This window comes from Bos mutus, chromosome 10 (genome assembly GCF_027580195.1).
Source record: "Bos mutus isolate GX-2022 chromosome 10, NWIPB_WYAK_1.1, whole genome shotgun sequence".
In the NCBI taxonomy this organism is placed as follows: domain Eukaryota; kingdom Metazoa; phylum Chordata; class Mammalia; order Artiodactyla; family Bovidae; genus Bos; species Bos mutus.
In genome coordinates, this window is record NC_091626.1 from 93,589,344 (window position 1) to 93,614,192 (window position 24,849).

Below are 24,849 nucleotides of genomic sequence, written 5' to 3' on the forward strand. Positions count from 1 at the left end.
TGAATATCTTAAACTTCCCGTGCCTCTCGAGGCTGAGAGACTGTAAACAATCGTATGCATGGCTGTAGGAGTCCAGGTAAACTTGTCAGGCCAGTTAGAGAGCTATCTGAGGGGTTTGGATTTAAACACTCCTAATGCCCAGGAACTTATTAACTGGAGCTGTAAGTTAACTCTTTATCAGAGAGAGCGAGATGGTGGTGGGGGACAGCCCCCAGTAAAGTCAGAGGTGAGAGCACAAAGCAGTAAAGTAGGCAGACTCTGGTTTTTGGGGGTAAATGCTCGAAAATATCCAGGGGGACTCCTGAGGCTCGATCCCGCCTTTGCGTATGCCGAGCCTCCTTCCTCATGACCTTTGCCACGGGTGGAGCTCCTCATGCCGGCTCCGGGCAGTAGATGGAGTTGGAAAGAGGGCGGTAGATTTAAAAACTATTTGGTGGATAAAATGAAAGATCTTGAAATCAGATGACCATTTGGGAAGTGTGGAAATGAGTGTAAAGGAGGGGTCAAAGATGGGTCCCTTGGATTCTGCTTTGCAAAACTGGAAAATCCTGATGGCAAAACCTCAGTGAATGGTCTGTTGCTCGTCTGCTGTGTTAGCTCTGCTCCTTTCTCTGGTTCTGCCTTGTTTCAGTCTGTGTCTTAGACGACCTGTAGCTCCATGTGACTGTGTAGTTTCCCAGTGCCCCAGTGCCGTATTTGTGCTTCTGTTTACATATCTGTTTCTTAATATAAATTCTGAGCCATTTTTACCCCAGCACAGTTTCTGGCACTCATTATCTGCTCAGTGTACGTTTGTTGAAAGAATCAATTTGGTATTTCTGCAAGTCTGCATAGCTTACTTATTTGTTATAAAGTATAGCCTACACATATGTGTATAACATACCTATTTACCATTAAAAGTACAATAATATAAAAAATCCATGTAACCACCACCCAGACCAAGAAATAGAGGATTATAGTACACCCGAAACCTCTTAACACTCCTTGCTTCCCCAAGGGCTTTCTATATTAATCATTCTCTTGATTTGTTTAAATACCATTTTTACTACTTGTATCTTACTTAGTATTGCCTGCATTAAGGTTTATATAGGTGGAATAATGCAGTATGTATTTTCTGACTTGCCTTTTTCACTTGATGTTTTGATTTTGAAGTGTAGCTAGCTTTGATCATTTCATTTTCAGTGCTGTGTGATGCTCCACTGGAAGACTATATTGCAGTTTGTCTCCATTCCATTCTTAACGGACTTTTGTTTTCAGTGTTTCCACCGTGAACAGTGCTGCTCCACACATTCTTGTCCCTGGGTCCTGGTGCATGTGGGCAAGGCTTTCTTGGCAACATGGGTTGGCACACTGAGCACATGGTCTAGTTGAATGAAACTTTACTGTAGCACAGTCACGCTCATGTGTTTAACGGCTACTTCTGTGCTGTAATGGCAGAGTTGAGTCATTGTGACAGATGCCATTTAGCCCGAGAGCCTGAAATATTTGCTACTGTACTGTTTACAGAAAAAGTTTCTGAACCACTTTTCTAGAGTGTTTGTTAAGAGTGAAATATTGCATGTAATGGTTAATGTTACATATGGTTTTAAAAACTTTTCTTTGGGAAAGAATATTTTGTATCTTTTAGAACAGACATTTGTTTTATTATGTCTTGATAACATTATAAAAATTTGTGTATTGTTGCAAAGAACAAGTTCTCCTCTCTTACTTTCAATGAATCTTCATGGAAGAATTCAAGAGACTCCTAAATAGATGACTTTGCTTTGCTTTTTTTAGTTTCATGCTTTTCATCAGTCCCTCCGAGACCTCAGCAGTGAACAAGTTCGCCTTGGAGATGATTTCAACCGGGAACTTGCCAGAAGAAGCCGGTAAAAGCTGAAAATGATTTTTGTTGAGGAATTAATTGTTAGAAGAATAAAACAGGTTCTCTAGTTGACATGTTTACATGAGTTTACAAAAAAAATACTGTGTTTTTATACTCATATTTTAAAGTATACTAATAGAACAGTTCAAGACCATTTGAATTTGCAATATATCATGACTCAGTATTAGAGAAGTTAATTTCATACTTTTAAAAACATTTTGTTACAATGGAATGCTGGCATTATGGAAAGAGATGTTGTTAGATATTAGTAAAGAGGTAAATATGCAAATATTGGTTAGCTAAAATGTTCATTTGGGTTTCTCTGTAGTATTTTATGGAAAAACTCAAATGAACTTTTTGGCTAACCCAGTGCATTGGAGAGAGAGCCCGAGACCAGCTGACCGACATTGGAGCAAACATAATGTAGAATTCATCAGTGGACATGAGTCGTTGTAGAATCAGACATTTTATCTTTCAGTTGAAATCTTCAAAGGCAAGTTGTTTACATCTGTCCAGTTTTTGCAGTTGAATTTGAGCTCCCTGCATCATACAGCAAATTCCCACTGGCTATCTAGAGGCCATAGTTTTCCAGGAACATTTTATCCCATTGTAAAAGTCACAATCTGTATACAGCAATGATTAGGGAGAAAAAGGTTAATTGAAATTCATTTACCAAATTCCCTTGCTAATTCCTATTCTAGCTAATGAAATCATTCCACATGCCAGTTTTATGTTGCTATAGCAAAAAGAGTCAAGCTATAAAGGTTAAATCTATGAATATTAACGGTAGTCTGTGTAACTTTTCTTCTCTATAAGGAAGGCAGGACATTTAGTAATAATTAAAGACCTTACTGTTAGCTTATTACTACTGCCACCAGTAAATAGTATTGCACACTTATTTCATGTCAGGTAGATTTAGGTTTATTTCTTAAAACAATTTTATTGAAGTGGTAATTATTGTTTTCCTCATTTTGAAATATGGAAGACTGGTGGGGTAGGTGAAAGTGTTAGCTGTTCAGTCATGTCCGACTATTTTGTGACTCCAAGGACTGTAGCCCACCAGGCTCCTCTGTCCATGGGATTCTCCAGGCAAGAATACTAGAGTGGGTTGCCATTCCCTTCTCCAGGGGATCTTTCCAACCCAGGGCTTCGGTCCCTGATCTCCTGCATTGCAGGCAGATTCTTTACCATCTAAGCCACCAGGGAAGCCCAGGGTTAAGTGAGGCATAGAAACTCAGAGTTTGACCTTGGATACATTAGATTTCAGATACCTGTGAGACATCCAAGTGGAAATGTAAGAAATGCAGCCAGACATTTACTCTGGAACCCCAAGGAAAAGTCTCCATTAGAGAAATTTACGAGTGGTCAGCATATGGAAGTGGTATTTGGAACTATGATAATGGATGATATCCAGAGGGAAACTGTAGGGAGAGCATCAAGGACAGGGAGTTCTAGGAGTTCCAATATTTAGAAGTCATATAAAAAGAAGAGCTGGCCTGAGGGCAAGAGCTAGTCAGGGATGGGAAATCCAGCAGCACATGGAACCACAAAAGCCCAGAAAGAAGTACAGTGAAGGAAGTCTATCACTTAAGATAGCTTCTTTCTGAGGAATTACTAAGGGCATACAAATGAAATAAAATGACCATTAAGAAAAAGGAAGATATAGGTTGTAAGAAATAGTAAAACTTACCAAGGACTTCAGTGAAAGTAATTCCCAGCATGATAGCCATATAGCAGGTCCAGGAATTAATCACTGAATTAGAGCAGGAAATAAGTAGCCTTTGAGATGAATGTAGTTAGGAAGAATGGCATAGATTCTTAAAAGATGATTCAGTAATAAGTGGGAGAAAAATATCAGTGATGTGTTAATAAGGTCAAAAAATAGTGGGAAAGTAGAAAAAGCAAAAGCGCAGGGAAGTTAGTGATCCGGGTAGGAAGCTGACTAAAATGCGAGCATGATAGAATGTAAGGAGAAAGGATTAATTCTCTATAGTGAAGTAGTTCAGAATGGGCATAAATATATTAAGTAGGTTATACAGGTGACTAATAAAAGAACTGAAAATAGTAATAAATTTATCTCAAATTGGAGAGCAGTGTTAGTGAGTTAAATATTTCAAAACAGAGTTGAAAATATCTAGAGTTGAAAATGATGGCGGTAACCAGCAAAGTAATTAAAATGTATTAGGCGAGCATGGTTGCCAGCGGGGATTGGAACCAGATAAATGTGAGAGAGGAAGGTCTCTGCTTTTCTTTGTAAGTTTCCTGTACTAGTCGATTATTTGTCATGTGTGTTATTAATTTGATGGGAAAAAGGTAATGGGAGATAAATCAGTGGGGACAGAGTTTGTACAGTAACCTCAGATGTAATTTGATGATGAATTTCTGGAGAGGATGTGAGATTGAGAGTTTTGTCCTCCTTACCTCTTTCATTCTTCTTCATTTAAATTGAGAATTATAGTCTTTTTTTTTTTTTTTTAAAGTGAAGGTGATGATGTAGTATAGCATTATTTCTCAGAATGTAGTCTCCAGACGGGCAGTATCAGCATCACCTAGGAATCTGTAGGAATGCCTTCTTGGGCTCCAATGCAGATCTCCTGACAGAGTCTGTGTAACACGTCCTCCAGGTGTTTCATATGTGTGCTCACCTCTGAGACCCACTGCATCAGAGCATTATGTAATAACATATTGTGATATTGTAAGTATCATGAATTATGTATATTTTCTCAAATAGCTGACTTAAAATTTTTGTTGTTGTTGTTGTTTGTTTGTTTGCCTAGGTCGGATGCTGCAACAAGAAGGGCTTTGGAAGAATTGACTGAAAAACTTAATGAAGCCCAAAAACAAGATGTGGTGAGATCTCCTTGTTCATAGAAAGTTTTATTTCATACCCAGGTGCTAGGGTAATTGAGCTGGTCATAATCACAATCAGTATAGTAGATTTTAACTTTTTGTGTACTATATACCATTTTGTCTAAAATATTCATGAATTTTAGGCATTGAGGCTTGAAATATTTATAGTGGTATTATGTTAAAGATAGAATTAATTTTTAGAGTTTGGTTATGAATATTTTAAAGATATTTTAAATTTTATTGACTCAGTGATGTTGTGCTTTTATTAAATGATATTTGAGAAATACAGAATTTTTGGTAGTGACTCTGTAGCACTCTGTGAAGTATTTTTAAGTCATCTCCCAGAAGCATGTGGTCACCACTACTGCAAAGGCCTCCTTGCTCTGTTTTTTGTTTGACATGGTGCTGACTGAAAAAAAAAAAAAAAGCCCTAATCTTGAGTTTTATTTCAAACTCAGATTGTTGACACTCATTATTCAGTGATTTCTTTTTGTGAAATCACTATTCTTGCTGGAATTAAGATTAAAAATGAAGTATATACGGTGTCCATTTCTTTGCATCATCAAGTTTTTTTTTTTTTTTTTTTTCTTTTTTCTGGAGAAAAAGTTATCAGTTGAAGTGGTCACTAAACTGTTCAGTTGCAAACTTATCCATTTCAGGAGCACTGTGTATTAATTCATTCATTTACCACAAAGACTTTGAGAATAGTGGCAAAATTTTCTTTTTTTGTTTTATTGAAATTAAGAGGTTCCTAATAAAAGCAGATAATTTTTCTGCAGTTGTAATTTTTTTCCAGATGTTACTATGTGTACAGGTTCTTACATAATATGCTGAACTTATTTTGAAGTTTGAATTTATTGGCCACATATGCTAAGAGATGGATATGCTCTGTTTTCAAAGATAACAACTTAATTTCTCTTATTTTTAGTTTAAAAAGTTTGGAGGTATAATGTACTTACAGGAAAGTGCACTTATTAGTGTATAGCTTGATGAATCTTTACAAGGTAAGCACACTCATGAAACCACAACCCAGATCTAGAAAACAGAACATTGTCAGTGCATAATAAGCCTCTTTATTTCCCCTCCCAATCATAATTTCTCCTTTTCTGACCATGATTTTGACTTTTGAATCCATAGATTAATTTTGCATGTTTTAGCTGTTTATATAAATGGAACCATGTAGGCATTTTTGTGTGTGTGTGTGTGTCTGACTTTTGCTGATCACGATTGTGATATTTTTGGGTGATATGTCATGAACTTGTAGTTTGTTCATGTTTATTGGTCCTTAGTATTGCATTGTATGGATATACTGCAGTTATTTTAACATTTTGTGATAGATATTTAAGTTATCTCAAATTTGAGGCCATTACAAACAAAAACAAGACCAGGAGCTGACTGTGGCTCAGATCATGAACTCCTTATTACCAAATTCAGACTTAAATTGAAGAAAGTAGGGAAAACCATCAGACCATTCAGGTATGACCTAAATCAAATCCCTTATGATTATACAGTGGAAGTGAGAAATAGATTTAAGGGCCTAGATCTGATAGATGGAGTGCCCGATGAACTATGGAATGAGGTTCGTGACATTGTACCAGAGACAGGGATCAAGACCATCCCCATGGAAAAGAAATGCAAAAAAGCAAAATGGCTGTCTGGGGAGGCCTTATAAATAGCTGTGAAAAGAAGAGAAGCAAAAAGCAAAGGAGAAAAGGAAAGATATAAGCATCTGAATGCAGAGTTCCAAAGAATAGCAAGAAGAGATCAGAAAGCCTTCCTCAGTGATCAATGCAAAGAAATAGAGGAAAACAACAGAATGGGAAAGACTAGAGATCTCTTCAAGAAAATTAGAGATACCAAGGGGACATTTCATGCAAAGATGGGCTCGATAAAGGACAGAAATGGTATGGACCTAACAGAAGCAAAAGATATTAAGAAGAGGTGGCAAGAATACACAGAAGAACTGTACAAAAAAGATCTTCATGACCCAGATAATCACGATGGTGTGATCACTGACCTAGAGCCAGACATCCTGGAATGTGAAGTCAAGAGGGCCTTAGAAAGCATCACTACGAACAAAGCTAGTGGAGGTGATGGAATTCCAGTTGAGCTATTTCAAATCCTGGAAGATGATGCTGTGAAAGTGCTGCACTCAATATGTCAGCAAATTTGGAAAACTCAGCAGTGGCCACAGGACTGGAAAAGGTCAGTTTTCATTCCAATCCCAAACAAAGGCAATGCTAAACAATACTCAAACTACCGCACAATTGCGCTCATCTCACACACTAGTAAAGCAATGCTCAAAATTCTCCAAGCCAGGCTTCAGCAATATGTGAACTGTGAACTTCCAGATGTTCAAGCTGGTTTTAGAAAAGGCAGAGGAAAAAAAAAAAAAGAAAAGGCAGAGGAACCAGAGATCAAATTGCCAACATCCTCTAGATCATTGAAAAAGCAAGAGAGTTCCAGAAAAGCATCTATTTCTGCTTTATTGACTAAGCCAAAGCCTTTGACTGTGTGGATCACAATAAACTGTGGAAAATTCTGAAAGAGATGGGAATACCAGACCACCTGACCTGCCTATTGAGAAATCTGTATGCAGGTCAGGAAGCAACAGTTAGAACTGGACGCGGAACAACAGACTGGTTCCAAATAGGAAAAGGAATACGTCAAGGCTGTATGTTATCACCCTGCTTATTTAACTTATATGCAGAGTACATCATGATAAATGCTGGACTGGAAGAAACACAAGCTGGAATCAAGATTGCCAGGAGAAATATCAATAACCTCAGATATGCAGATGACACCACCCTTATGGCAGAAAGTGAAGAGGAACTCAAAAGCCTCCTAAGAAAAGTGAAAGAGGAGAGTGGAAAAGTTGGCTTAAAACTCAACATTCAGAAAACGAAGATCATGGCATCCGGTCCCATCACTTCATGGGAAATAGATGTGGAAACAGTGGAAACAGTGTCAGACTTTATTTTTCTGGGCTCCAAAATCACTACATATGGTGACTGCAGCCATGAAATTAAAAGACGCTTACTCCTTGGAAGGAAAGTTATGACCAACCTAGATAGCCTATTCAAAAGCAGAGACATTACTTTGCCAACAAAGATCCGTCTCGTCAAGGGTATGGTTTTCCTGTGGTCCTGTATGGATGTGAGAGTTGGACTGTGAAGAAAGCTGAGTGCCGAAGAAATGATGCTTTTGAACTGTGGTGTTGGAGAAGACTCTTGAGAGTCCCTTGGACTGCAAGGAGATCCAACCAGTCCATTCTGAAGGAGATCAGCCCTGGGATTTCTTTGGAGGGAATGATGCTGAAGCTGAAACTCCAGTACTTTGGCCACCTCATGCGAGGAGTTGACTCATTGGAAAAGACTCTGATGCTGGGAGGGATTGTGGGCAGGAGGAGAAGGGGATGACAGAGGATGAGATGGCTGGATGGCATCACTGACTCAATGGATGTGAGTCTGAGTGAATTCTGGGAGTTGGTGATGGTCAGGGAGGCCTGGCGTGCTGCGATTCATGGGGTCGCAAAGAGTCGGACATGACTGAGCAAGTGAACTGAACTGAACTGAACAAATACTCTACTGTTACCAATCTTTTTTAGTGCACATGTGCATGTATTTCTGTTGGTATATACCATGGAGTGCAGTTGCTAGGTGCCTTCCAACTTAGTAGATACTGATAGACAGATGTCCAAAGTGGCTTCACTAATTTACATTCCCGGTAGCAGTGTGTGAGAAACTGTGTTGCTTTTCAAAGACTTGATATTATTAGTCTTTCATTAGCAGCCATTGTGTTAGGTGCTTACAGTATCTCATCATGGTTCTAATTGGCATTTTCATGATTAATGGTGATCAGCATCTTTTCATGTTTGGCTACTGGCTATTTTCTTTCGTGAAATGCCAGTTTTTCTTTTGCCCACTGTTTTTATTGGGTTGATTGTCTTTTTGTTATTGATTTGTGGGAGGTTTTAATAAGTTTTTACATGAGCACTTTGTCAGTTATCTGTTTTGCATCTATTGTCTCCCATTCCACAGCTGTTTCTTTGGGGTTTTTTGTTGTTGTTGTTGTTCTTAAACTCTCTTAATTTGAGTCTTTTGTTAAAATCTAATTTAATTCATTTTCCATCTTTTTTGGTTAGTGCTTTTTTGACCTATTTAAGGAATTGGTCCTTATTTTAAAACCATGAAAATATTCCCTTATATAATCTTTTAAGAGCATAGTGTTTTACCTCTCACATTAAAATCTATTATGTACTTGAAATTGATATTTGTTTCTGATGTGAAGCAGAGGTCATACATTTTATATGGATATCCAGTTGATTCAGTCTCGTTTACTGAAAGGACTACATTTCTCCACCACTTTACAGTCCTGTCTTGGTCATAAATAAAGTGTTCATACGTGCAGTCATCTGTTACTGGACTCTCTGTTCAATCATCTGGTTAATTTGTCTATCCCAGTGCTCATATCGTACTTTCTTTTTGAATAGAGTTCCTTGTGCTATACCGTGGGTCCTTGTGGATTGTTTTATAAATCATAGTTTTAAGTTTGTATGAACCAGCTGATTCCTCCCTGCCCAACTCATTTTTTTTTTTTTTTTTGTAACCATAAATTTCAATTCTAAATCTGTGAAGCTGTTTCTCTTTGGAAAAAAGTTCATTGGATTCCACCTAGAAGTGATATCGTATGATACTTGTCTTTCCCTGTATCCCTACATCAGTTAATATTATGTGATCATTTCTATTAGGTTGGTGCAGATGTATAATAATTGTGGTTTTTGCATTGTTGAAATTTGCCCTTTGATATTGGAATACATTCTTAAATGTGGTTATGTCATATATCATTTTAATGCACATTTATTGCTTTATGTTTCTGTGCTAATAACTTCTTGCTATTTATTTTATATGTATTTTAGACTATGGAAATGATGTTAGACAAAAAGCAAGTTTGAGCGATTTTCTTATTTGAGTTCAAAATGATAATAAAACAGTGGAGACAACTTGCAACATCAACAACGCATTTGGCCCAGGAACTGCTAATGAGCATACAGTGCACTGGTGGTTCAAGAAGTTTTGCGAAGGAGATGAGAGCCTGGAAGACGAGGAGCATAGTGGCCGACCATTGGAAGTTGACAGTGACCAACTGAGAGCAATCATTGAAGCTGATCCTCTTTCAACTGCATCAGAAGCTGCCAAAGAACTCAGTGTCGACCATTCTGTGGTTGTTTGACATTTGAAGCAAATTGGAAAGGTGAAAAAGCTTGATAAGTGGGTGCTTCATGAGCTGACCAAAAATCCACAAAATCATCATTTTGAAGTGTTGTCTTTCCTTATTCTATGCAACAATATTTTGCTCCTTGGAAGAAAAGCTATGACCAACCTGGACAGCATATTAAAAAGCAGAGACATTACTTTGCCAACAAAGGTCAACCTAGTCAAACCTATGGTTTTTCCAGTGGTCATGTATGGATGTGAGAGTTGGACCATAAAGAAAGCTGAGTGTCTAAGAATTGATGCTTTTGACCTGTGGTCTTAGAGAAGGCTCTTGAGAGTCCCTTGGACTGCAAGGAGATCCAACCAGTCAGTCCTAAGGGAAATCAATCCTGAATATTCATTGGAAGGACTGATGCTGAAGCTGAAACTCCAATACTTTGGCCACCTGATGCAAAGAACTGACTCGTTGGAAAAGACCCTGATGCTGGGAAAGACTGAAAGCAGGAGGAGAAGGGGATGACAGAGGATGAGATGGTTGGATGGCATCACCGACTCAATGGACATGAGTTTGAGCAAGCTCTGGGAGTTGGTGATGGACAGGGAAGCCTGGCGTGCTTCAATCCTTGGGGTTACAAAGAGTCGGACATGACTGAGCAACTGAACTGAATGCAACAATAATGAACCATTTCTCGATTAGGTTGTGATGTGTGATTAAAAGTGGATTTTTTATAACAACCAGCAGTGATCAGCTCAGTGGTTGGACTGACAAGAAGCTCCAAAGCATTTCCCAAAGTCAAATGCGTACCAGAAAAAGGTCATGGTCACTGTTTGGTAGTCTGCTGCTGGTCTGATCCACTACAGCTTTCTGAATCCCAGCAAAACCACTACATCTGAGAAGTATGCTCAGCAAATCGATGACATGCTCCCAAAACTGCAATGCCTGCAGCTGGCATTGGTCAACAGAAAGGGCCCAGTTCTTCTCCAAGACAATGCCTGACTGTACATCACACAACCAACACTTCAAAAGTTGAATAAATTGGACACAAAGTTTGCTTCATCCGTCATCTTCACCTGACTTCTCACCAACCAACTACCACTTCTTGCAAGCATCTCAACAACTTTTTGCAGGGAAGATGCTTCCACAACCAGCAGGAGGTAGAAAGTACTTTTCAAGAGTTCATTGAATCCTGATGCATGGATTTTTTACACTATAGGAATAAAGAAATTAATTTCTCATTGGCAAAAATGTGTTGATTGTAATGGTTCCTATCTTGATTAATAAAGATGTGTTTGAGACTAGTTATAATGACTTAATATTCACGGTCCGAAACCACAATTACTTTTGCACCAACCTAATACTTTTCTTCTCTGTGGCTGGAAATGGATTTATGTCATCTTTATGTCTGAATAATAGTGCTTAATATTACACTGTCTTGATATTCCTTTGTGAAAGGTTGTGATATGATAGAGTAAGTCCTTTTACTTTGTTCTTCAAGATTGTCTGGTGTTTTTTACTCTTTGTGTTTAGCTTAGAATCAATGTGAAATTGTTTAAAAACGTGCCGATCTTGATTGTATTACATTGTTTCTATATCAGCTTGGAGAGAATAGTGTATTAGTCAAACTAATACACTGTTTATAAGATTTATGCCTTAATTTTATTACTGGACATGGAACAACAGACTGGTTCCAAATAGGAGAAGGAGTACGTCAAGGCTGTATATTGTCACCCTGCTTATTTAACTTATATGCAGAATACATCATGAGAAACGCTGGGGTGGAAGAAGCACAAGTTGGAATCAAGATTGCTGGGAGAAATATCAATAACCTCAGATATGCAGATGACACCACCCTTATGGCAGAAAGTGAAGAGGAATTAAAAAGCCTCTTGATGAAAGTGAAAGAGGAGAGTGAAAAAGTTGGCTTAAAACTCAACATTCAGAAAACGAAGATCATGGCATCTTGTCCCATCACTTCATGGGAAATAGATGGGGAAACAGTATCAGACTTTATTTTTTTGGGCTCCAAAACACTGCAGATGGTGACTGCAGCCATGAAATTAAAAGACGCTTACTCCTTGGAAGGAAAGTTATGACCAACCTAGATAGCATATTGAAAAGCAGAGACATTACTTTGCCAACAAAGGTCCGTCTAGTCAAGGCTAAGGTTTTTCCAGTGGTCAGGTGTGGATGTGAGAGTTGGACTGTGAAGAAAGCAGAGTGCCAAAGAATTGATGCTTTTGAACTGTGGTGTTGGAGAAGACTCTTGAGAGTCCCTTGGACTGCAAGGAGATCCAACCAGTCCATTCTAAAGGAGATCAGTCCTGGCCACCTCTTGCTAAGAGTTGACTCATTGGCAAAGACTCTGATGCTGGGAGGGATTGAGGGCAGGAGGAGAAGGGGACGACAGAGGATGAGATGGCTGGATGGCATCACTGACTCGATGGACATGAGTTTGAGTGAACTCCGGGAGTTGGTGATGGACAGGGAGGCCTGGCGTGCTGCGATTCATGTGGTCGCAAAGAGTTGGACATGACTGAGTGACTGAACCGAACTGAACTTGGTATTTTTATGCTATTTTATAGTGTGTCATTTAACGTTTAAAAATGTGACAATCTTTGTCATTAGGAGAATTTTCCCTATTCAGTTCAGTTCAGTCACTCAGTCATGTCTGACTCTTTCCAACCTCATGAACTGCAGCACGCCAGGTCTCCCTGTCCATCACCAACTCCCGGAGTTTACCCAGACTCATGTCCATTGAGTCGGTGATGCCATCCAACCATCTTATCCTCTGTTGTCCCCTTCTCCTGCTCTCAATCTTAACCAGCATCACGGTCTTTTCCAGTGAGTCAGCTCTTTGCATCAGGTGGCCAAAGTATTGGAGTTTCAGCTTCAACATCAGTCCTTGCAATGAACACCCAGGACTCATCTACTTTAGGATGGACTAGTTGAATCTCCTTGCAGTCCGTGGGACTCTCAAGAGTCTTCTCCAACACTGCAGTTCAAAACCATCAATTCTTTGGCGCTCAGCTTTCTTTAGAGTCCAACTCTAATATCCATTCATGACTACTGGAAAAACCATAGCCTTGACTAGACGGACCTTTGTTGGCAAAGTAATGTCTGCTATTTAATATGCTGTTTAGTTTGGTCATAACTTTCCTTCCAATTTCATGGCTGCAGTCACCATCTGCAGTGATTTTGGAGCCCCAAAAAATAAAGTCAGCCACTGTTTCCACTGTTTCCCCATCTATTTGCCGTGAAGTGATGGGACCAGCATATTCAAAAGCAGAGACATTACTTTGCCAACAAAGGTTCGTCTAGTCAAGGCTATGGTTTTTCCTGTGGTCATGTATGGATGTGAGAGTTGGACTGTGAAGAAGGCTGAGCACCGAAGAATTGATGCTTTTGAACTGTGGTGTTGGAGAAGACTCTTGAGAGTCCCTTGGACTGCAAGGAGATCCAACCAGTCCATCCTAAAGGAGATCAGTCCTGGGTGTTCTTTGGAAGGACTGATGCTAAAGCTGAAGCTCTGGTACTTTGGCCACCTCATACGAAGAGTTGACTCATTGGCAAAGACTCTGATGCTGGGAGGGATTGGGGGCAGGAGGAGAAGGGGACGGCAGAGCATGAGATGGCTGGATGGCATCACTGACTCGACGGACGTGAGTCTCAGTGAACTCCGGGAGTTGGTGATGGACAGGGAGGCCTGGCGTGCTGTGATTCATGGGGTCATAAAGAGTCAGACACGACTGAGCAACTGATCTGATCTGATCTGATCTGATGGAACTAGATGCCATGATCTTAGTTTTCTGAATGTTTAAGCCAACTTTCTCACTCTCCTGTTTCACTTTCATCAAGAGGCTCTTTAGTTCTTCTTCACTTTCTGCCATAAGGGTGGTGTCATCTGCATATCTGAGGTTATTGATATTTCTCCTGGCAATCTTGATTCCAGCTTGTGTTTCTTACAGCCCAGCGTTTCTCATGATGTACTCTGCATATAAGTTAAATAAGTAGGGTGACAATGTAAAGCCTTTATGTACTCCTTTTCCTATTTGGAACCAGTCTGTTGTTGCATGTCCAGTTCTAACAGTTGATTCCTGACGTGCATACAAGTTTCTCAAGAGGCAGGTCAGGTGGTCTGGTATTTCCATCTCTTTCAGAATTTTCCACAGTTTATTGTGATCCACACAGTCAAAGGCTTTGGCTTAGTCAATAAAGCAGAAATAGATGTTTTTCTGGAACTCTCTTGCTTTTTTGATGATCCAGAGGATGTTGGCAGTTTGATCTCTGGTTCCTCTGCCTTTTCTAAAACCAGCTTGAACATCTGGAAGTTCATGTTTCACGTATTGCTGAAGCCTGGCTTGGAGAATTTTGAGCATTGCTTTACTAGTATGTGAGATGAGTGCAATTGTGCGATAGTTTGAGCATTCTTTGGCATTGCCTTTCTTTGGGATTGGAATGAAAACTGACCTCTTCCAGTCCTGTGGCCACTGCTGAGTTTTCCAAATTTGCTGACATATTGAGTGCAGAACTTACACAGCATCATCTTTTAGGATTTGAAATAGCTCAACTGGAATTCCATCACCTCCACTAGCTTTGTTCGTAGTGATGCTTCCTAAGGCCCTCTTGACTTCACATTCCAGGATGTCTGACTCTAGATGAGTGATCACACCATTGTGATTATCTTGGTCATGAGGATCTTTTTTGTAGAGTTCTTCTGTGTATTATTGCCACCTCTTCTTAATATCTCCTGCTTCTGTTAGGTCCATACCATTTCTGTCCTTTATTGAGCCCATCTTTGCAAGAAATGTTCCCTTGGTATCTCTAATTTTCTTCAAGGGATCCCTAGTCTTTCCCATTCTATTGTTTTCCTCTATTTCTTGCCACTGATAATTGAAGAAGGCTTTCTTATCTCTTTTTGCTATTCTTTGGAACTCTGCATTCAGATGGGTATATCTTTCGTTTTCTCCTTTGCTTTTCGCTTCTCTTCTTATCAGAGCTATTTGTAAGACCTCCTCAGACAGCTAGTTTGCTTTTTTGCATTTCTTTTTCTTGTGGATGGTCTTGCTCTCTGTCTCCTGTACAATGTCACGAACCTCCATCCATAGTTCATCAGGCACTCTGTCTATCAGATCTATTCCCGTAAGTTTTATTTCTTACTTCTACTCTATAACCATATGGGATTTGATTTGGGTCATACCTGAATGATCTAGTCGTTTCCCCCCTTTCTTCAATTTCAGTCTGAATTTGGCAATAAGGAGTTCATGATCTCAGCCACAGTCAGCTCCCGGTCTTGTTTTTGCTGACTATATAGAGCTTCTCCATCTTTGGCTGCAAAGAATATAATCAGTTTGTTTTCAGTGTTGACCATCTGTTGATGTCCATGTGTAGAGTCTTCTCTTGTGTTGTTGGAAGAGGGTGTTTACTCTGATCAGTGCGTTCTCCTGACAAAACTCTATTAGCCTTTGCCCTGCTTCATTCTGTACTCCAAGGCCAAATTTGCCTGTTATTCCAGGTGGTTCTTGACTTCCTACTTTTGCATTCCAGTCCCCTATAATGAAAAAGACATCTTTTTTAGGTGTTAGTTCTAAAAGGTCTTGTAGTTCTTCATAGAAGCGTTCAACTTCAGCTTCTTCAGCATTACTGGTTGGGGCATAGACTGGATTACTGTGATATTGAATGATTTGCCTTGAAACTGAACAGAGATCATTCTGTTGTTTTTGAGACTGCATCCAAGTACTGCATTTCTGACTCTTTTGTTGACTATTAGGGCCATTCCATTTCTTCCAAGGGATTCTTGCCCACAGTAGTAGATATAATGGTCATCTAAGTTAAATTCACCCACTGCAGTCCATCTTAGTTCACTGATTCCTAAAATCGACGTTCACTCTTGCCATAACTTGTTTGACCACTTCCAATTTGCCCTGATTCATGGACCTAACATTCCATGTTCCTATGCAGTATTGCTCTTTACAGCATCAGACTTTGCTTCCCTATTATTATTTAAAATTTTCCCTATTACATTTAATGTAAATATTGATTTAGTTTGTATAAATCTACCATCTTACTATTTGCTTTCTATTGGTTCCACTTCTGATGTTTAAAAAGGTTTTTTTCTGTCCTTTGGATTCATTAGTTTTCATTTTCCATATTATCTTGCTAATTGTACCTTGTTTGTTACTCTTTTTATAGTTAATGAAGGGATTAAAACATGCATCCTAAATTTATCAAATTTATATAAATTAGCACTTTAAGGTCTTCCTAGGAAATGCAGGACCTAGGAAATCCTAACCCCATTAATCTTACTCTCCACTTTTCTGTTACTATCATGTAGTTTAATTTTGTATTCATTGAGCTACATCAGTCAGTTCAGCTCAGTCGCTCAGTTGAGTCTGAGTCTTTGCGACCCCATGGACTGCAGCACGCCAGGCCTCCCTGTCTGTCCATCACCAACTCCCGGAGTTGACCCAAACTCATGACCATTGAGTTAGTGACGCCATCCAACCATCTCATCCTCTGTCATCCCCTTCTCCCACCCTCAGTCTTTCCCAGCATCGGGATGAGTCAGTTCTTTGCATCTGGTGGCTAGAGTATTGGAGTTTCAGCTTCAGCATCAGTTCTTCCAGTGAATATTCAGGACTGATTTCCTTTAGGATGGACTGGTTGGATCTCTTTGCAGTCCACGGAACTCTCAAGAGTCTTCTCCAAACCACAGTTAAAAAGCATCAATTCTTTGGTGGTCAGCTTTCTTTGTAGTCCAACACTCACGTCCATACATGACTACTGGAAAAACCATAGGTTTGACTAGATGGACCTTTGTTGGCAAAGTAACGTCTCTGCTTTTTAATATGCTATCTAGGTTGGTCATAACTTTCCTTTCAAGGAGTAAGTGTCTTTTAATTATTATTTTATATAGATTGTTCTTTTAGATTTACCCTTATATTTATTCTTCTTTGATTTACATTTCTTTTTGTGTTCTTTATTCCTTTCTGCATCTCTGAGATTCCACATGTGCCTTAGGAGCATACTTTAAAATTTCCTTTAGAGTGAATCTGCATATGCCAAACAGAATTCCATTTAGAATTTTATTAGAGTGCGTCATTTGGAGACAGGTCCTGTCTATATTTGTCTGAAAGTGTCTTTAGTTCACTTTCTTTGTTGAAAGGAATTTTCACTAGATATAAAATTGTAAATAGGCGGTTGTTTCTCCATTCTGTACTTTGCAGATAACGTTTTATCATTTTTTGAGTTTTGTTTCTGTTGAGAAGTCAGCCGTTTGTCTTAGTGGTGCTTTTTTGGAGGATAATACATATTTTTTCTTTAATTGCTTTTGAATTTTTCGTGTTTTTGGTTTTCTACAATTTTACTAGTCATGTTCTATCGATTTGTTGTTTGATGTTTATAGTTGTGTGGCTTCCCTGGTGGCTCAGACAATCATGCGTCTGTCTACAACGCGGGAGACCTGGATTCAATCCCTGGGTCGGGAAGGTCACCTGGAGAAGGAAATGGCAACCCCCTCTGGTATTCTTGGCTGGAAAATCTCATGGGCAGAGGCACTTGGTAGGCTATAGTCCATGAGGTCGCAAAGAGTCAGACACGACTGAGCGACTTCACTTATCTTTTTAAAAGTTATTTTTGCCTTACTCTCTGTCTCTTCTTTTTAGACCTCACATTTCATGTAATGTTAGAGTTTTTCAGTCTATCCTTTTTGTCTCTTAGGTTCATTTTCTATAATTTTAGAAATTTATTTCTCCATTCTTTATTTTGAATGTTTTCTGCTGATCTTTCTTTTAGTTCCTTTCTTTGGTTAAATCAAATCTGTCAGAGTCACCTATTGATTTTTATTTTTAGTCATTACAGAACATTTCATTTCTAGAATTTTTATTTGTTTTCTCTTTACTTTGTAGTTTTTTTTTTTTTGCCAGAATCCTAAAACTATATACTTTTGTCTCATAACTCCCTTATTTGGACCTTTTATAGGTCTGTTTCTATTACCTCTTGTTTTCCTTGGATTTTAATCACATTGTTTTTGCCTTCTTTTTGGTTTTGATTGGTTATTTGTGATGACAGAAATATTCATCTCTTCAGAGAAATCTTGCACAGGTAGTTTGATAATTATTATGTATGAAAGGACATGTTTCCTTTTTGTTAGATTAGACTAGGGACCATAGCAATCATGAATTACCTTATCATTTATCTTTGAGATATTTCAGTGTTACACTTCAGCGCTAGGTTTCAGCTATTTTTGATTCATCCTTACTGCTGGTATATAGTCCTTTAGGATTCCAGTCCAAAGTTCTGGGATGTGGGGATGGGGGAAATTTAACCCTTCCTTGAAAGGATTATCAACTTGTTTTTCTTCATTTTCAGAAATGGGCTGATATTTAAGAGAGAGAAGATAGACTGATGTCTTTGGGTTTCTTTATCTTGCATCTCGGTCTCATCTGACTTTATCTTTTAAGCTTTCTAGTGCCTTAAAACAGATATTAAAGTATTATTTTTTGCTATTTAAGTTTTTTCAGTGGGAGGATTGGTCTGAATTAGTCTATCAGGCTTCCCTGGTGGCTCAGGTGGTAAAGAAACTGCCTTCAATGTAGGACACGCAAGTTGAATCCCTGAGTCGGGAACATTCCCTGGAGAAGGGGAGGGCAACCCACTCCAGTATTCTTGCCTGGGAAATCCCACGGAAGAGGAGTCTGGTGGGCTATAGTCCATGGGGTCACAAAGAGTCGGACATGACTGGACAACTAACACACACGTCTAGTCTGTCATTTTTAGAAGTGAAACTCCCAGAATCTTTTTATTTCTATCAAGTTCCATTACTATGTTTGCTGTTTTTATTATACATGATTTTACCAAGTTTTTCAGCTGAGTCTTCCTTTACTTGCTACATAGGTGTATAACTTGTGAACATGCTTTTTACAAGGACTTTGATGCAAACTCAAATATTCTTATTGTTCTGGGATCCTTGTAGATCTGAGTAAGCCATGGACATACCTAGTTGCCATGCTGGTTTTTGACGTTGTTAGACAGGTGGGATAGTTTGGAGTTTGAAATGCTAATTTGCATGATGCATATTACATTTGCTAAGTTTCACCTTTCGCCATTTTATAAAAGAAGCCATGATGAACCAAGTTACTGTGTTTATATTCCTTTCATACAGCAAATAAAATTAGCAAGTAGTATCTATATAGTGTAGAATGTTACTGTGGATCTAAACTATAAGCACCGAGTTTGAAGTTAACAGCTGAATTCAAAGAATGTCTTGAGTTCTCTCATTATTACCATGTATTAAGAATTACTCCGTGTTAGATAAAAGCTATAACTGGGCAGGTAGATGTCACACCTCACTAGTGCTTAGCTCATTGGTGTGATTCGTTTATACAACTTGACTATTTGCTGAGCTACCCAGTGGGCCCATTATGTTGTCAAAACCTAGGAAATTGTACATACCTAATTGTGCACTTTGTTGAATTGTTTATCTACCATTTCCTCCCATCAGGTTGTGATGTTACAGCTTGTTTTGTGCTTTCTGTAATTTGCTTTCAAAGCAGATTTGTCTCATAACTGTGCAGATCCTCTCAAACTTCACTTGGTTGTATGTAGTTCTCATTAAGAAACAGTTGTCTAATGCAAAGCTTAAAAAATAATATTGAATTTTAAAAGGTCTTCTGAAGGCCACATGAGGTTTACTTTCAGTTTGTGCAAGGCTTAGTGTAGATTTTGTTACTCATTCCAGTTGAAGTCAGTGATTACATTTTGTAACAGTCTGACACATTGTGTTGTATTGTGAGTTAATGATAGTCTGTCTCAGGGAAGATGCAGTTTTGTTGTCTGAGCATTAAACTTCTCAGAGGCTGCAACTGTGTCCCCACCTCCAGATTTAAGTTTAAAATAAGATTACCAAAATGATGCACATTCACTGTGGAAACCTTTTAAATATTGTACAAGTACATAAAGAAAAATGACTGACTGTTCCTGTCCTCTACCAATTTCAATTTCTTTTGGTAACTGCTTTTAATCACACTTGTTGTGCATTATTCTGAGGCTACAGTTGTTTATCATGCATTTTTCTCAGTAACTGAAATATATCTTGAAAGTTTATAGAACACATTTTTCTTTGAGAGGCAGAAAGTATTAGTTCCTATCGCACATGCCAAGATCTAATTTGTTAATCCTTTGGGTGTCATAAATTTTTGTTTGTTTGTTTTCAAACTGCCCATTGGAAGGGGAATATTATTTTAGCATGATGTTTTGGGAAATATTTTCTGTCAACACTTAATCGTGATAATAAACAATATTTTGTGTGCATCATACCATAGGAGAAATTTTAGTCCATTAGTTATCTGGGCTTTATCTGGCTGAGTGTGATAGGAGTGCATATTAAGTTTGATTATTTAAAAACATTTTTATTTTGATTTCTGTAGGAAGGCCACTAAATTCAAAATGTAAACATGGATCCAGCAGCTTATGAGTTGATTATTAATCAAAGAACTCCCCCAATACTGCATTTAGAATAAAATAGTTATTGCAGAGATTACAATGGCAGCGTGTATAACTAATACTTACTGAAGTGGATTTTAAGCCAGCAGATGTTATTAAAGATCTGAGGAATCAACACATTGAAACGCCAGAATACAATCCTGTGAACAGAATGCTTTTGCTTTTGTTTCATCTCTCTTCATTAAAATGCTGACTTTAAAAGCTGTCCTAACGTTCATTGTTATTCTGCTTTTTTTACAACTAAATTTAGAGATTCAGGACATTTTGATATCTTGGCAGTGAATTTGACTGATTAATATGGACTCTGGTAAAAAAGAATTTTTCAGTATTAGGCTTTTCCCTTAGGTCTCAAAAATAGAAAATAAATGTGGGGTGGCAATAATGTGTGAAGTCCTTATAATCTTATTATTGGGAATTATCTTTCAAAAGTTATAAATATGTGCTGTGTCATTAGGTACAAAGCCTGTGCCATTCTGTTTAGAACTGTTTATATTTGCTGTTCCTTTGGTCTTCTCAGTCTCAGGAAAGTGTGTAACGATCTACCGAGCAGTCACCTAGGTTTCACTCCAGATCTTGTTTTTCATACTACACTTCCAGTCCATTATCAAATTTTGTCCTTTTTATTTCTTGCAGTCTTGCTTAATTCCTAATTCCAGTCTTGCTTAATGTCTGTATCATCTAATACTTCTGTTCGGTCACTTTTATTGAGTTTACTGCAGTGGAATGCATTGAACTTGGTCTCTTGCCTCTTACAATTGTCCATATCTGTGCTGACAGTTCCCAGGTGATTTTTATTTTATTTTTTGGCCATGTCGAGAAGCTTGTGAGATTTTAGTTCCCCAAGCAGGGATTGAATCTGGGCCCACTGTAGTGAGAGCACAATGTCCTGACCGCTGGACTGCCAGGGAATTCTCCCAAGTGATTTTTAAAAGTAGTCATCACAGTGAATTTCTCTAATGGTTTTTAAAACCCTCCCTGAGATTATTCTGTTTCAAATTATTTACCATAGGCTATACTGCCTACATTATCTGGCTTTCTCTAGGTTCCTTGGTTTTGCCAAACTCATTCCTACATTTTGGTCTTTGTATTGGCTTCTGTTTTCCCATTTTTTTGCATGGCTGGCTCCCTTTTGTCACTCAAGTCTTCTGTTGATAGCCACCATCTCTAGAGTGGCCGCTCTTACTCTCCCTTTGTTGTTATTGTTAGCAATTAGCATAGTAAAAACACTTTTGTATATTGCCTTTTTCACTTAATATATTTTTGATATTGTTCCATATTAATATTTCATGAGCTTCCTAATTCCTTTCTTTTAATATTTAAAGCATTCCATTGAATGTCCCATAATTTATTTAACCAGTCTTATATTGATGGACATTTAGGTGGTTTAAATCTTTTGCTTTTATCCACAGCACTGCAGTTATTGATCTTGATCATGCACCGTTTTTCACATGGGGAAGTAAATTGGTAGAATAAATTTCTAAGAGTGGATTTGTAAGATTAAAGTTTATGTGCGTTTGTAATTTGTTGCATATTGCTCAACTTTATAATTAGTATTTTAAATGTCCTCTTCTAATACTTTCATCTGAGAATTAACATTTATCGTACTCTTTTCCAAAAAGGATGAAATGTGTCTTACCTTAAAACTGCAATATGCACGAAGATAGGTTTTTCTAATTGGACCATTGTATTGAGTTCCTTCTTTCCTTTACCATCAGATCCCTATCTTCCTCCTCTTATGAGCCTGTTCCCCACCCCCAGCAGTTTTATCCAGGCCCGTGATAACTCAGGTAGAGATGACATATCTTAGATTTCCTACGTGTCTAAGTTGTGACCATGTGACTGATTGCTGCTGCTGCTGCTGCTAAGTCGCTTCAGTCGTGTCCGACTCTGTGCGACCCCACAGACGGCAGCCCACCAGGCTCCCCCGTCCCGGGGATTCTCCAGGCAAGAACACTGGAGTGGGTTGCCATTTCCTTCTCCAATGCATGAAAGTGAAAAGTGAAAGTGAAGTCGCTCAGTCGTGCCTGATCCTCAGCGACCCCATGGACTGCAGCCTTCCAGGCTCCTCTGTCCATGGGATTTTCCAGGCAAGCGTACTGGAGTGGTGTGAGTAAAAGTGCTACATGCACCTTTTGGGTTGTCTCCTTGAAAACAAAGCCACTTGACTGAAACTTCCTCTGTCTGTATGTGGGTTGAAGTGGGGTTGTAGCACTGACCCAGCTTAAACCATGCAGGTGAGGATAACAGTCTGGGGGTGATGGAACAACAGATGGAAGGAACCTGGATCTCTGAATGACCTTAGGGAAGAGAGTGGCCTGCCAGCTTATCTTACTTTCTTGTGGGCAGTAAGATGAGAGAGAAAGAAACCCTATCTTATCTGATGTGTATTTGATCCTTTTGGAAGAGCCTAGACTGTACCCTAACTGATACAGAATATAACATAGAAAGAGAAGAGAAAGAATGGACAAAGAGAAAACTGGAGCTATCCAAACGTATGTTTTAGGTCCTTGATTATTGCTGACTTAGTTGGAGTTGAGTGACTTAATACAAATATTAACAGTAGAAAAAGGAAAATATTTTGAGCATATTAATCTCTCTGGATGATTAGATCTAGATACTTTGGTAGCCCTATAGGATGATTATATTTGTTGTTGTTTAGTCACTCAGTCATGTCCAACTATTTGTGACCCTGTGGACTGCAGCATGCCGGGCTTCCCTGTCCTTCACCATCTCCTAAAGATTGCTCAAACTCATATCCGTTGAGTCGGTGATGCCATCCAGCCATCCCATCCTCTGTCATCCCATTCCCCTTTTGCCTTCAATCTTTCCCAGCATCAGGGTCTTTTCTAATGACTCTGCTCATTCCATCAGGTGGCCAAAGTATTGGAGTTTCAGCTTTAGCATCAGTCCTTCTAATGAATATTCAGGACTACTTTCCTTTAGGATTGACTGGTTTGATCTCCTTGCAGTCCAAAGGGCTCCCAAGAGTCTTCTCCAACACCACAGTTCAAAAACATCAATTCTTTGGCACGCAGCCTTCTTTATGGTCCAGCTCTCATATCTGTACATGAAAACAGGAAAAACCATAGCTTTGACTATACAGATTTTGTTGGCAAAGTGATGTCTCTGCTTTTTAATGTGCTAAGTTTGTCATAGCTTTTCTTCCAAGGAGCGTGTGTCTTTTAATTTCATGGCTGCAGTCGCCATCTGCAGTGATTTTGGAGCCCAAGAAAATAGTCTGTCACTGTTTCCATTGTTCCCCCATCTATTTGCCATAAAGTGATGGACCAGATGCCATGATTTTAGGTTTTTGAATGCTGAGTTTTAAGCCAGCCTTTTTCACTTTCTTCTTTCACCTTCATCAAGAAGCATTTAGTTCCTCTTCACTTTCTGCCGTTAGGGTGGTGTCATCTGCATTTCTGAGGTTGTTGACATTTCTCCCGGCAGTCTTGATTCCAGCTTGTGTTTCATCCAACATGACATTTTGCATGATGTACTCTGCATATAAGTGAAATAAGCAGGGTGACAATATACAGACTTGACGTACTCCTTTCCTGATTTGGAACCAGTCAGTTGTTCCATGTCCGGTTCTAACTGTTGCTTCTTGACCTGCATGAAGGTTTCATAGGAGGCAGGTAAGGTGATCTGGCCGGGAGAAATATCAGTAACCTCAGATATGCAGATGACACTACCCTTATGGCAGAAAGTGAAGAGGAACTAAAAAGTCTCTTGATGAAAGTGAAAGAGGAGAGTGAAAAAGTTGACTTAAAGCTCAACATTCAGAAAACTAAAATCATGGCATCTGGTCCCATCACTTCATGGGAAATAGATGGGGAAACAGTGGAAACAGTGTCAGACTTTATTTTTTGGGGGCTCCAAAATCACAGCAGGTGGTGATTGCAGCCATGAAATTAAAAGACACTTACTCCTTGGAAGGAAACTTATGACCAACCTAGATAGCATATTGAAAAGCAGAGACATTACTTTGCCAACAAAGGTCTGTCTAGTCAAGGCAATGGTTTTTCCAGTGGTCATGTATGGGTGTGAGAGTTGGACTGTGAAGAAAGCTGAGCACTGAAGAATTGATGCTTTTGAACTGTGGTGTTGAAGAAGACTCTTGAGAGTCCCTTGGACTGCAAGGAGATCCAACCAGTCCATTCTAAAGGAGATCAACCCTGGGTGTTCTTTGAAAGGACTGATGCTAAAGCTGAAACTCCAATACTTTGGCCACCTCATGCGAAGAGTTGACTCATTGGAAAAGACTCTGATGCTGGGAGGGATTGGGGGCAGGCAGAGAAGGGGATGACAGGATGAGATGGCTGGATGGCATCACTGACTCAATGGACATGAGTTTGAGTGAACTCTGGGAGTTGGTGATGGACAGGGAGGCCTGGAGTGCCGCAGTTAATGGGGTCACA

General features: G+C 39.0%; 1 protein-coding gene across 9 annotated transcripts in view; it reads left to right on the top strand.

Moving 5' to 3' along the window:
* CEP128 (centrosomal protein 128) overlaps positions 1-24,849 on the top strand; it is a 479,221-nt gene that overhangs the window by 49,006 nt on the left and 405,366 nt on the right. For all 9 annotated transcript variants that reach the window (XM_070378430.1, XM_070378426.1, XM_070378432.1 and 6 more), the window contains 2 exons: positions 1,777-1,868; positions 4,642-4,714. In XM_070378430.1, the coding sequence (XP_070234531.1) occupies positions 1,777-1,868; positions 4,642-4,714 (165 nt within the window). The remainder of the gene's footprint in view (positions 1-1,776; positions 1,869-4,641; positions 4,715-24,849) is intronic.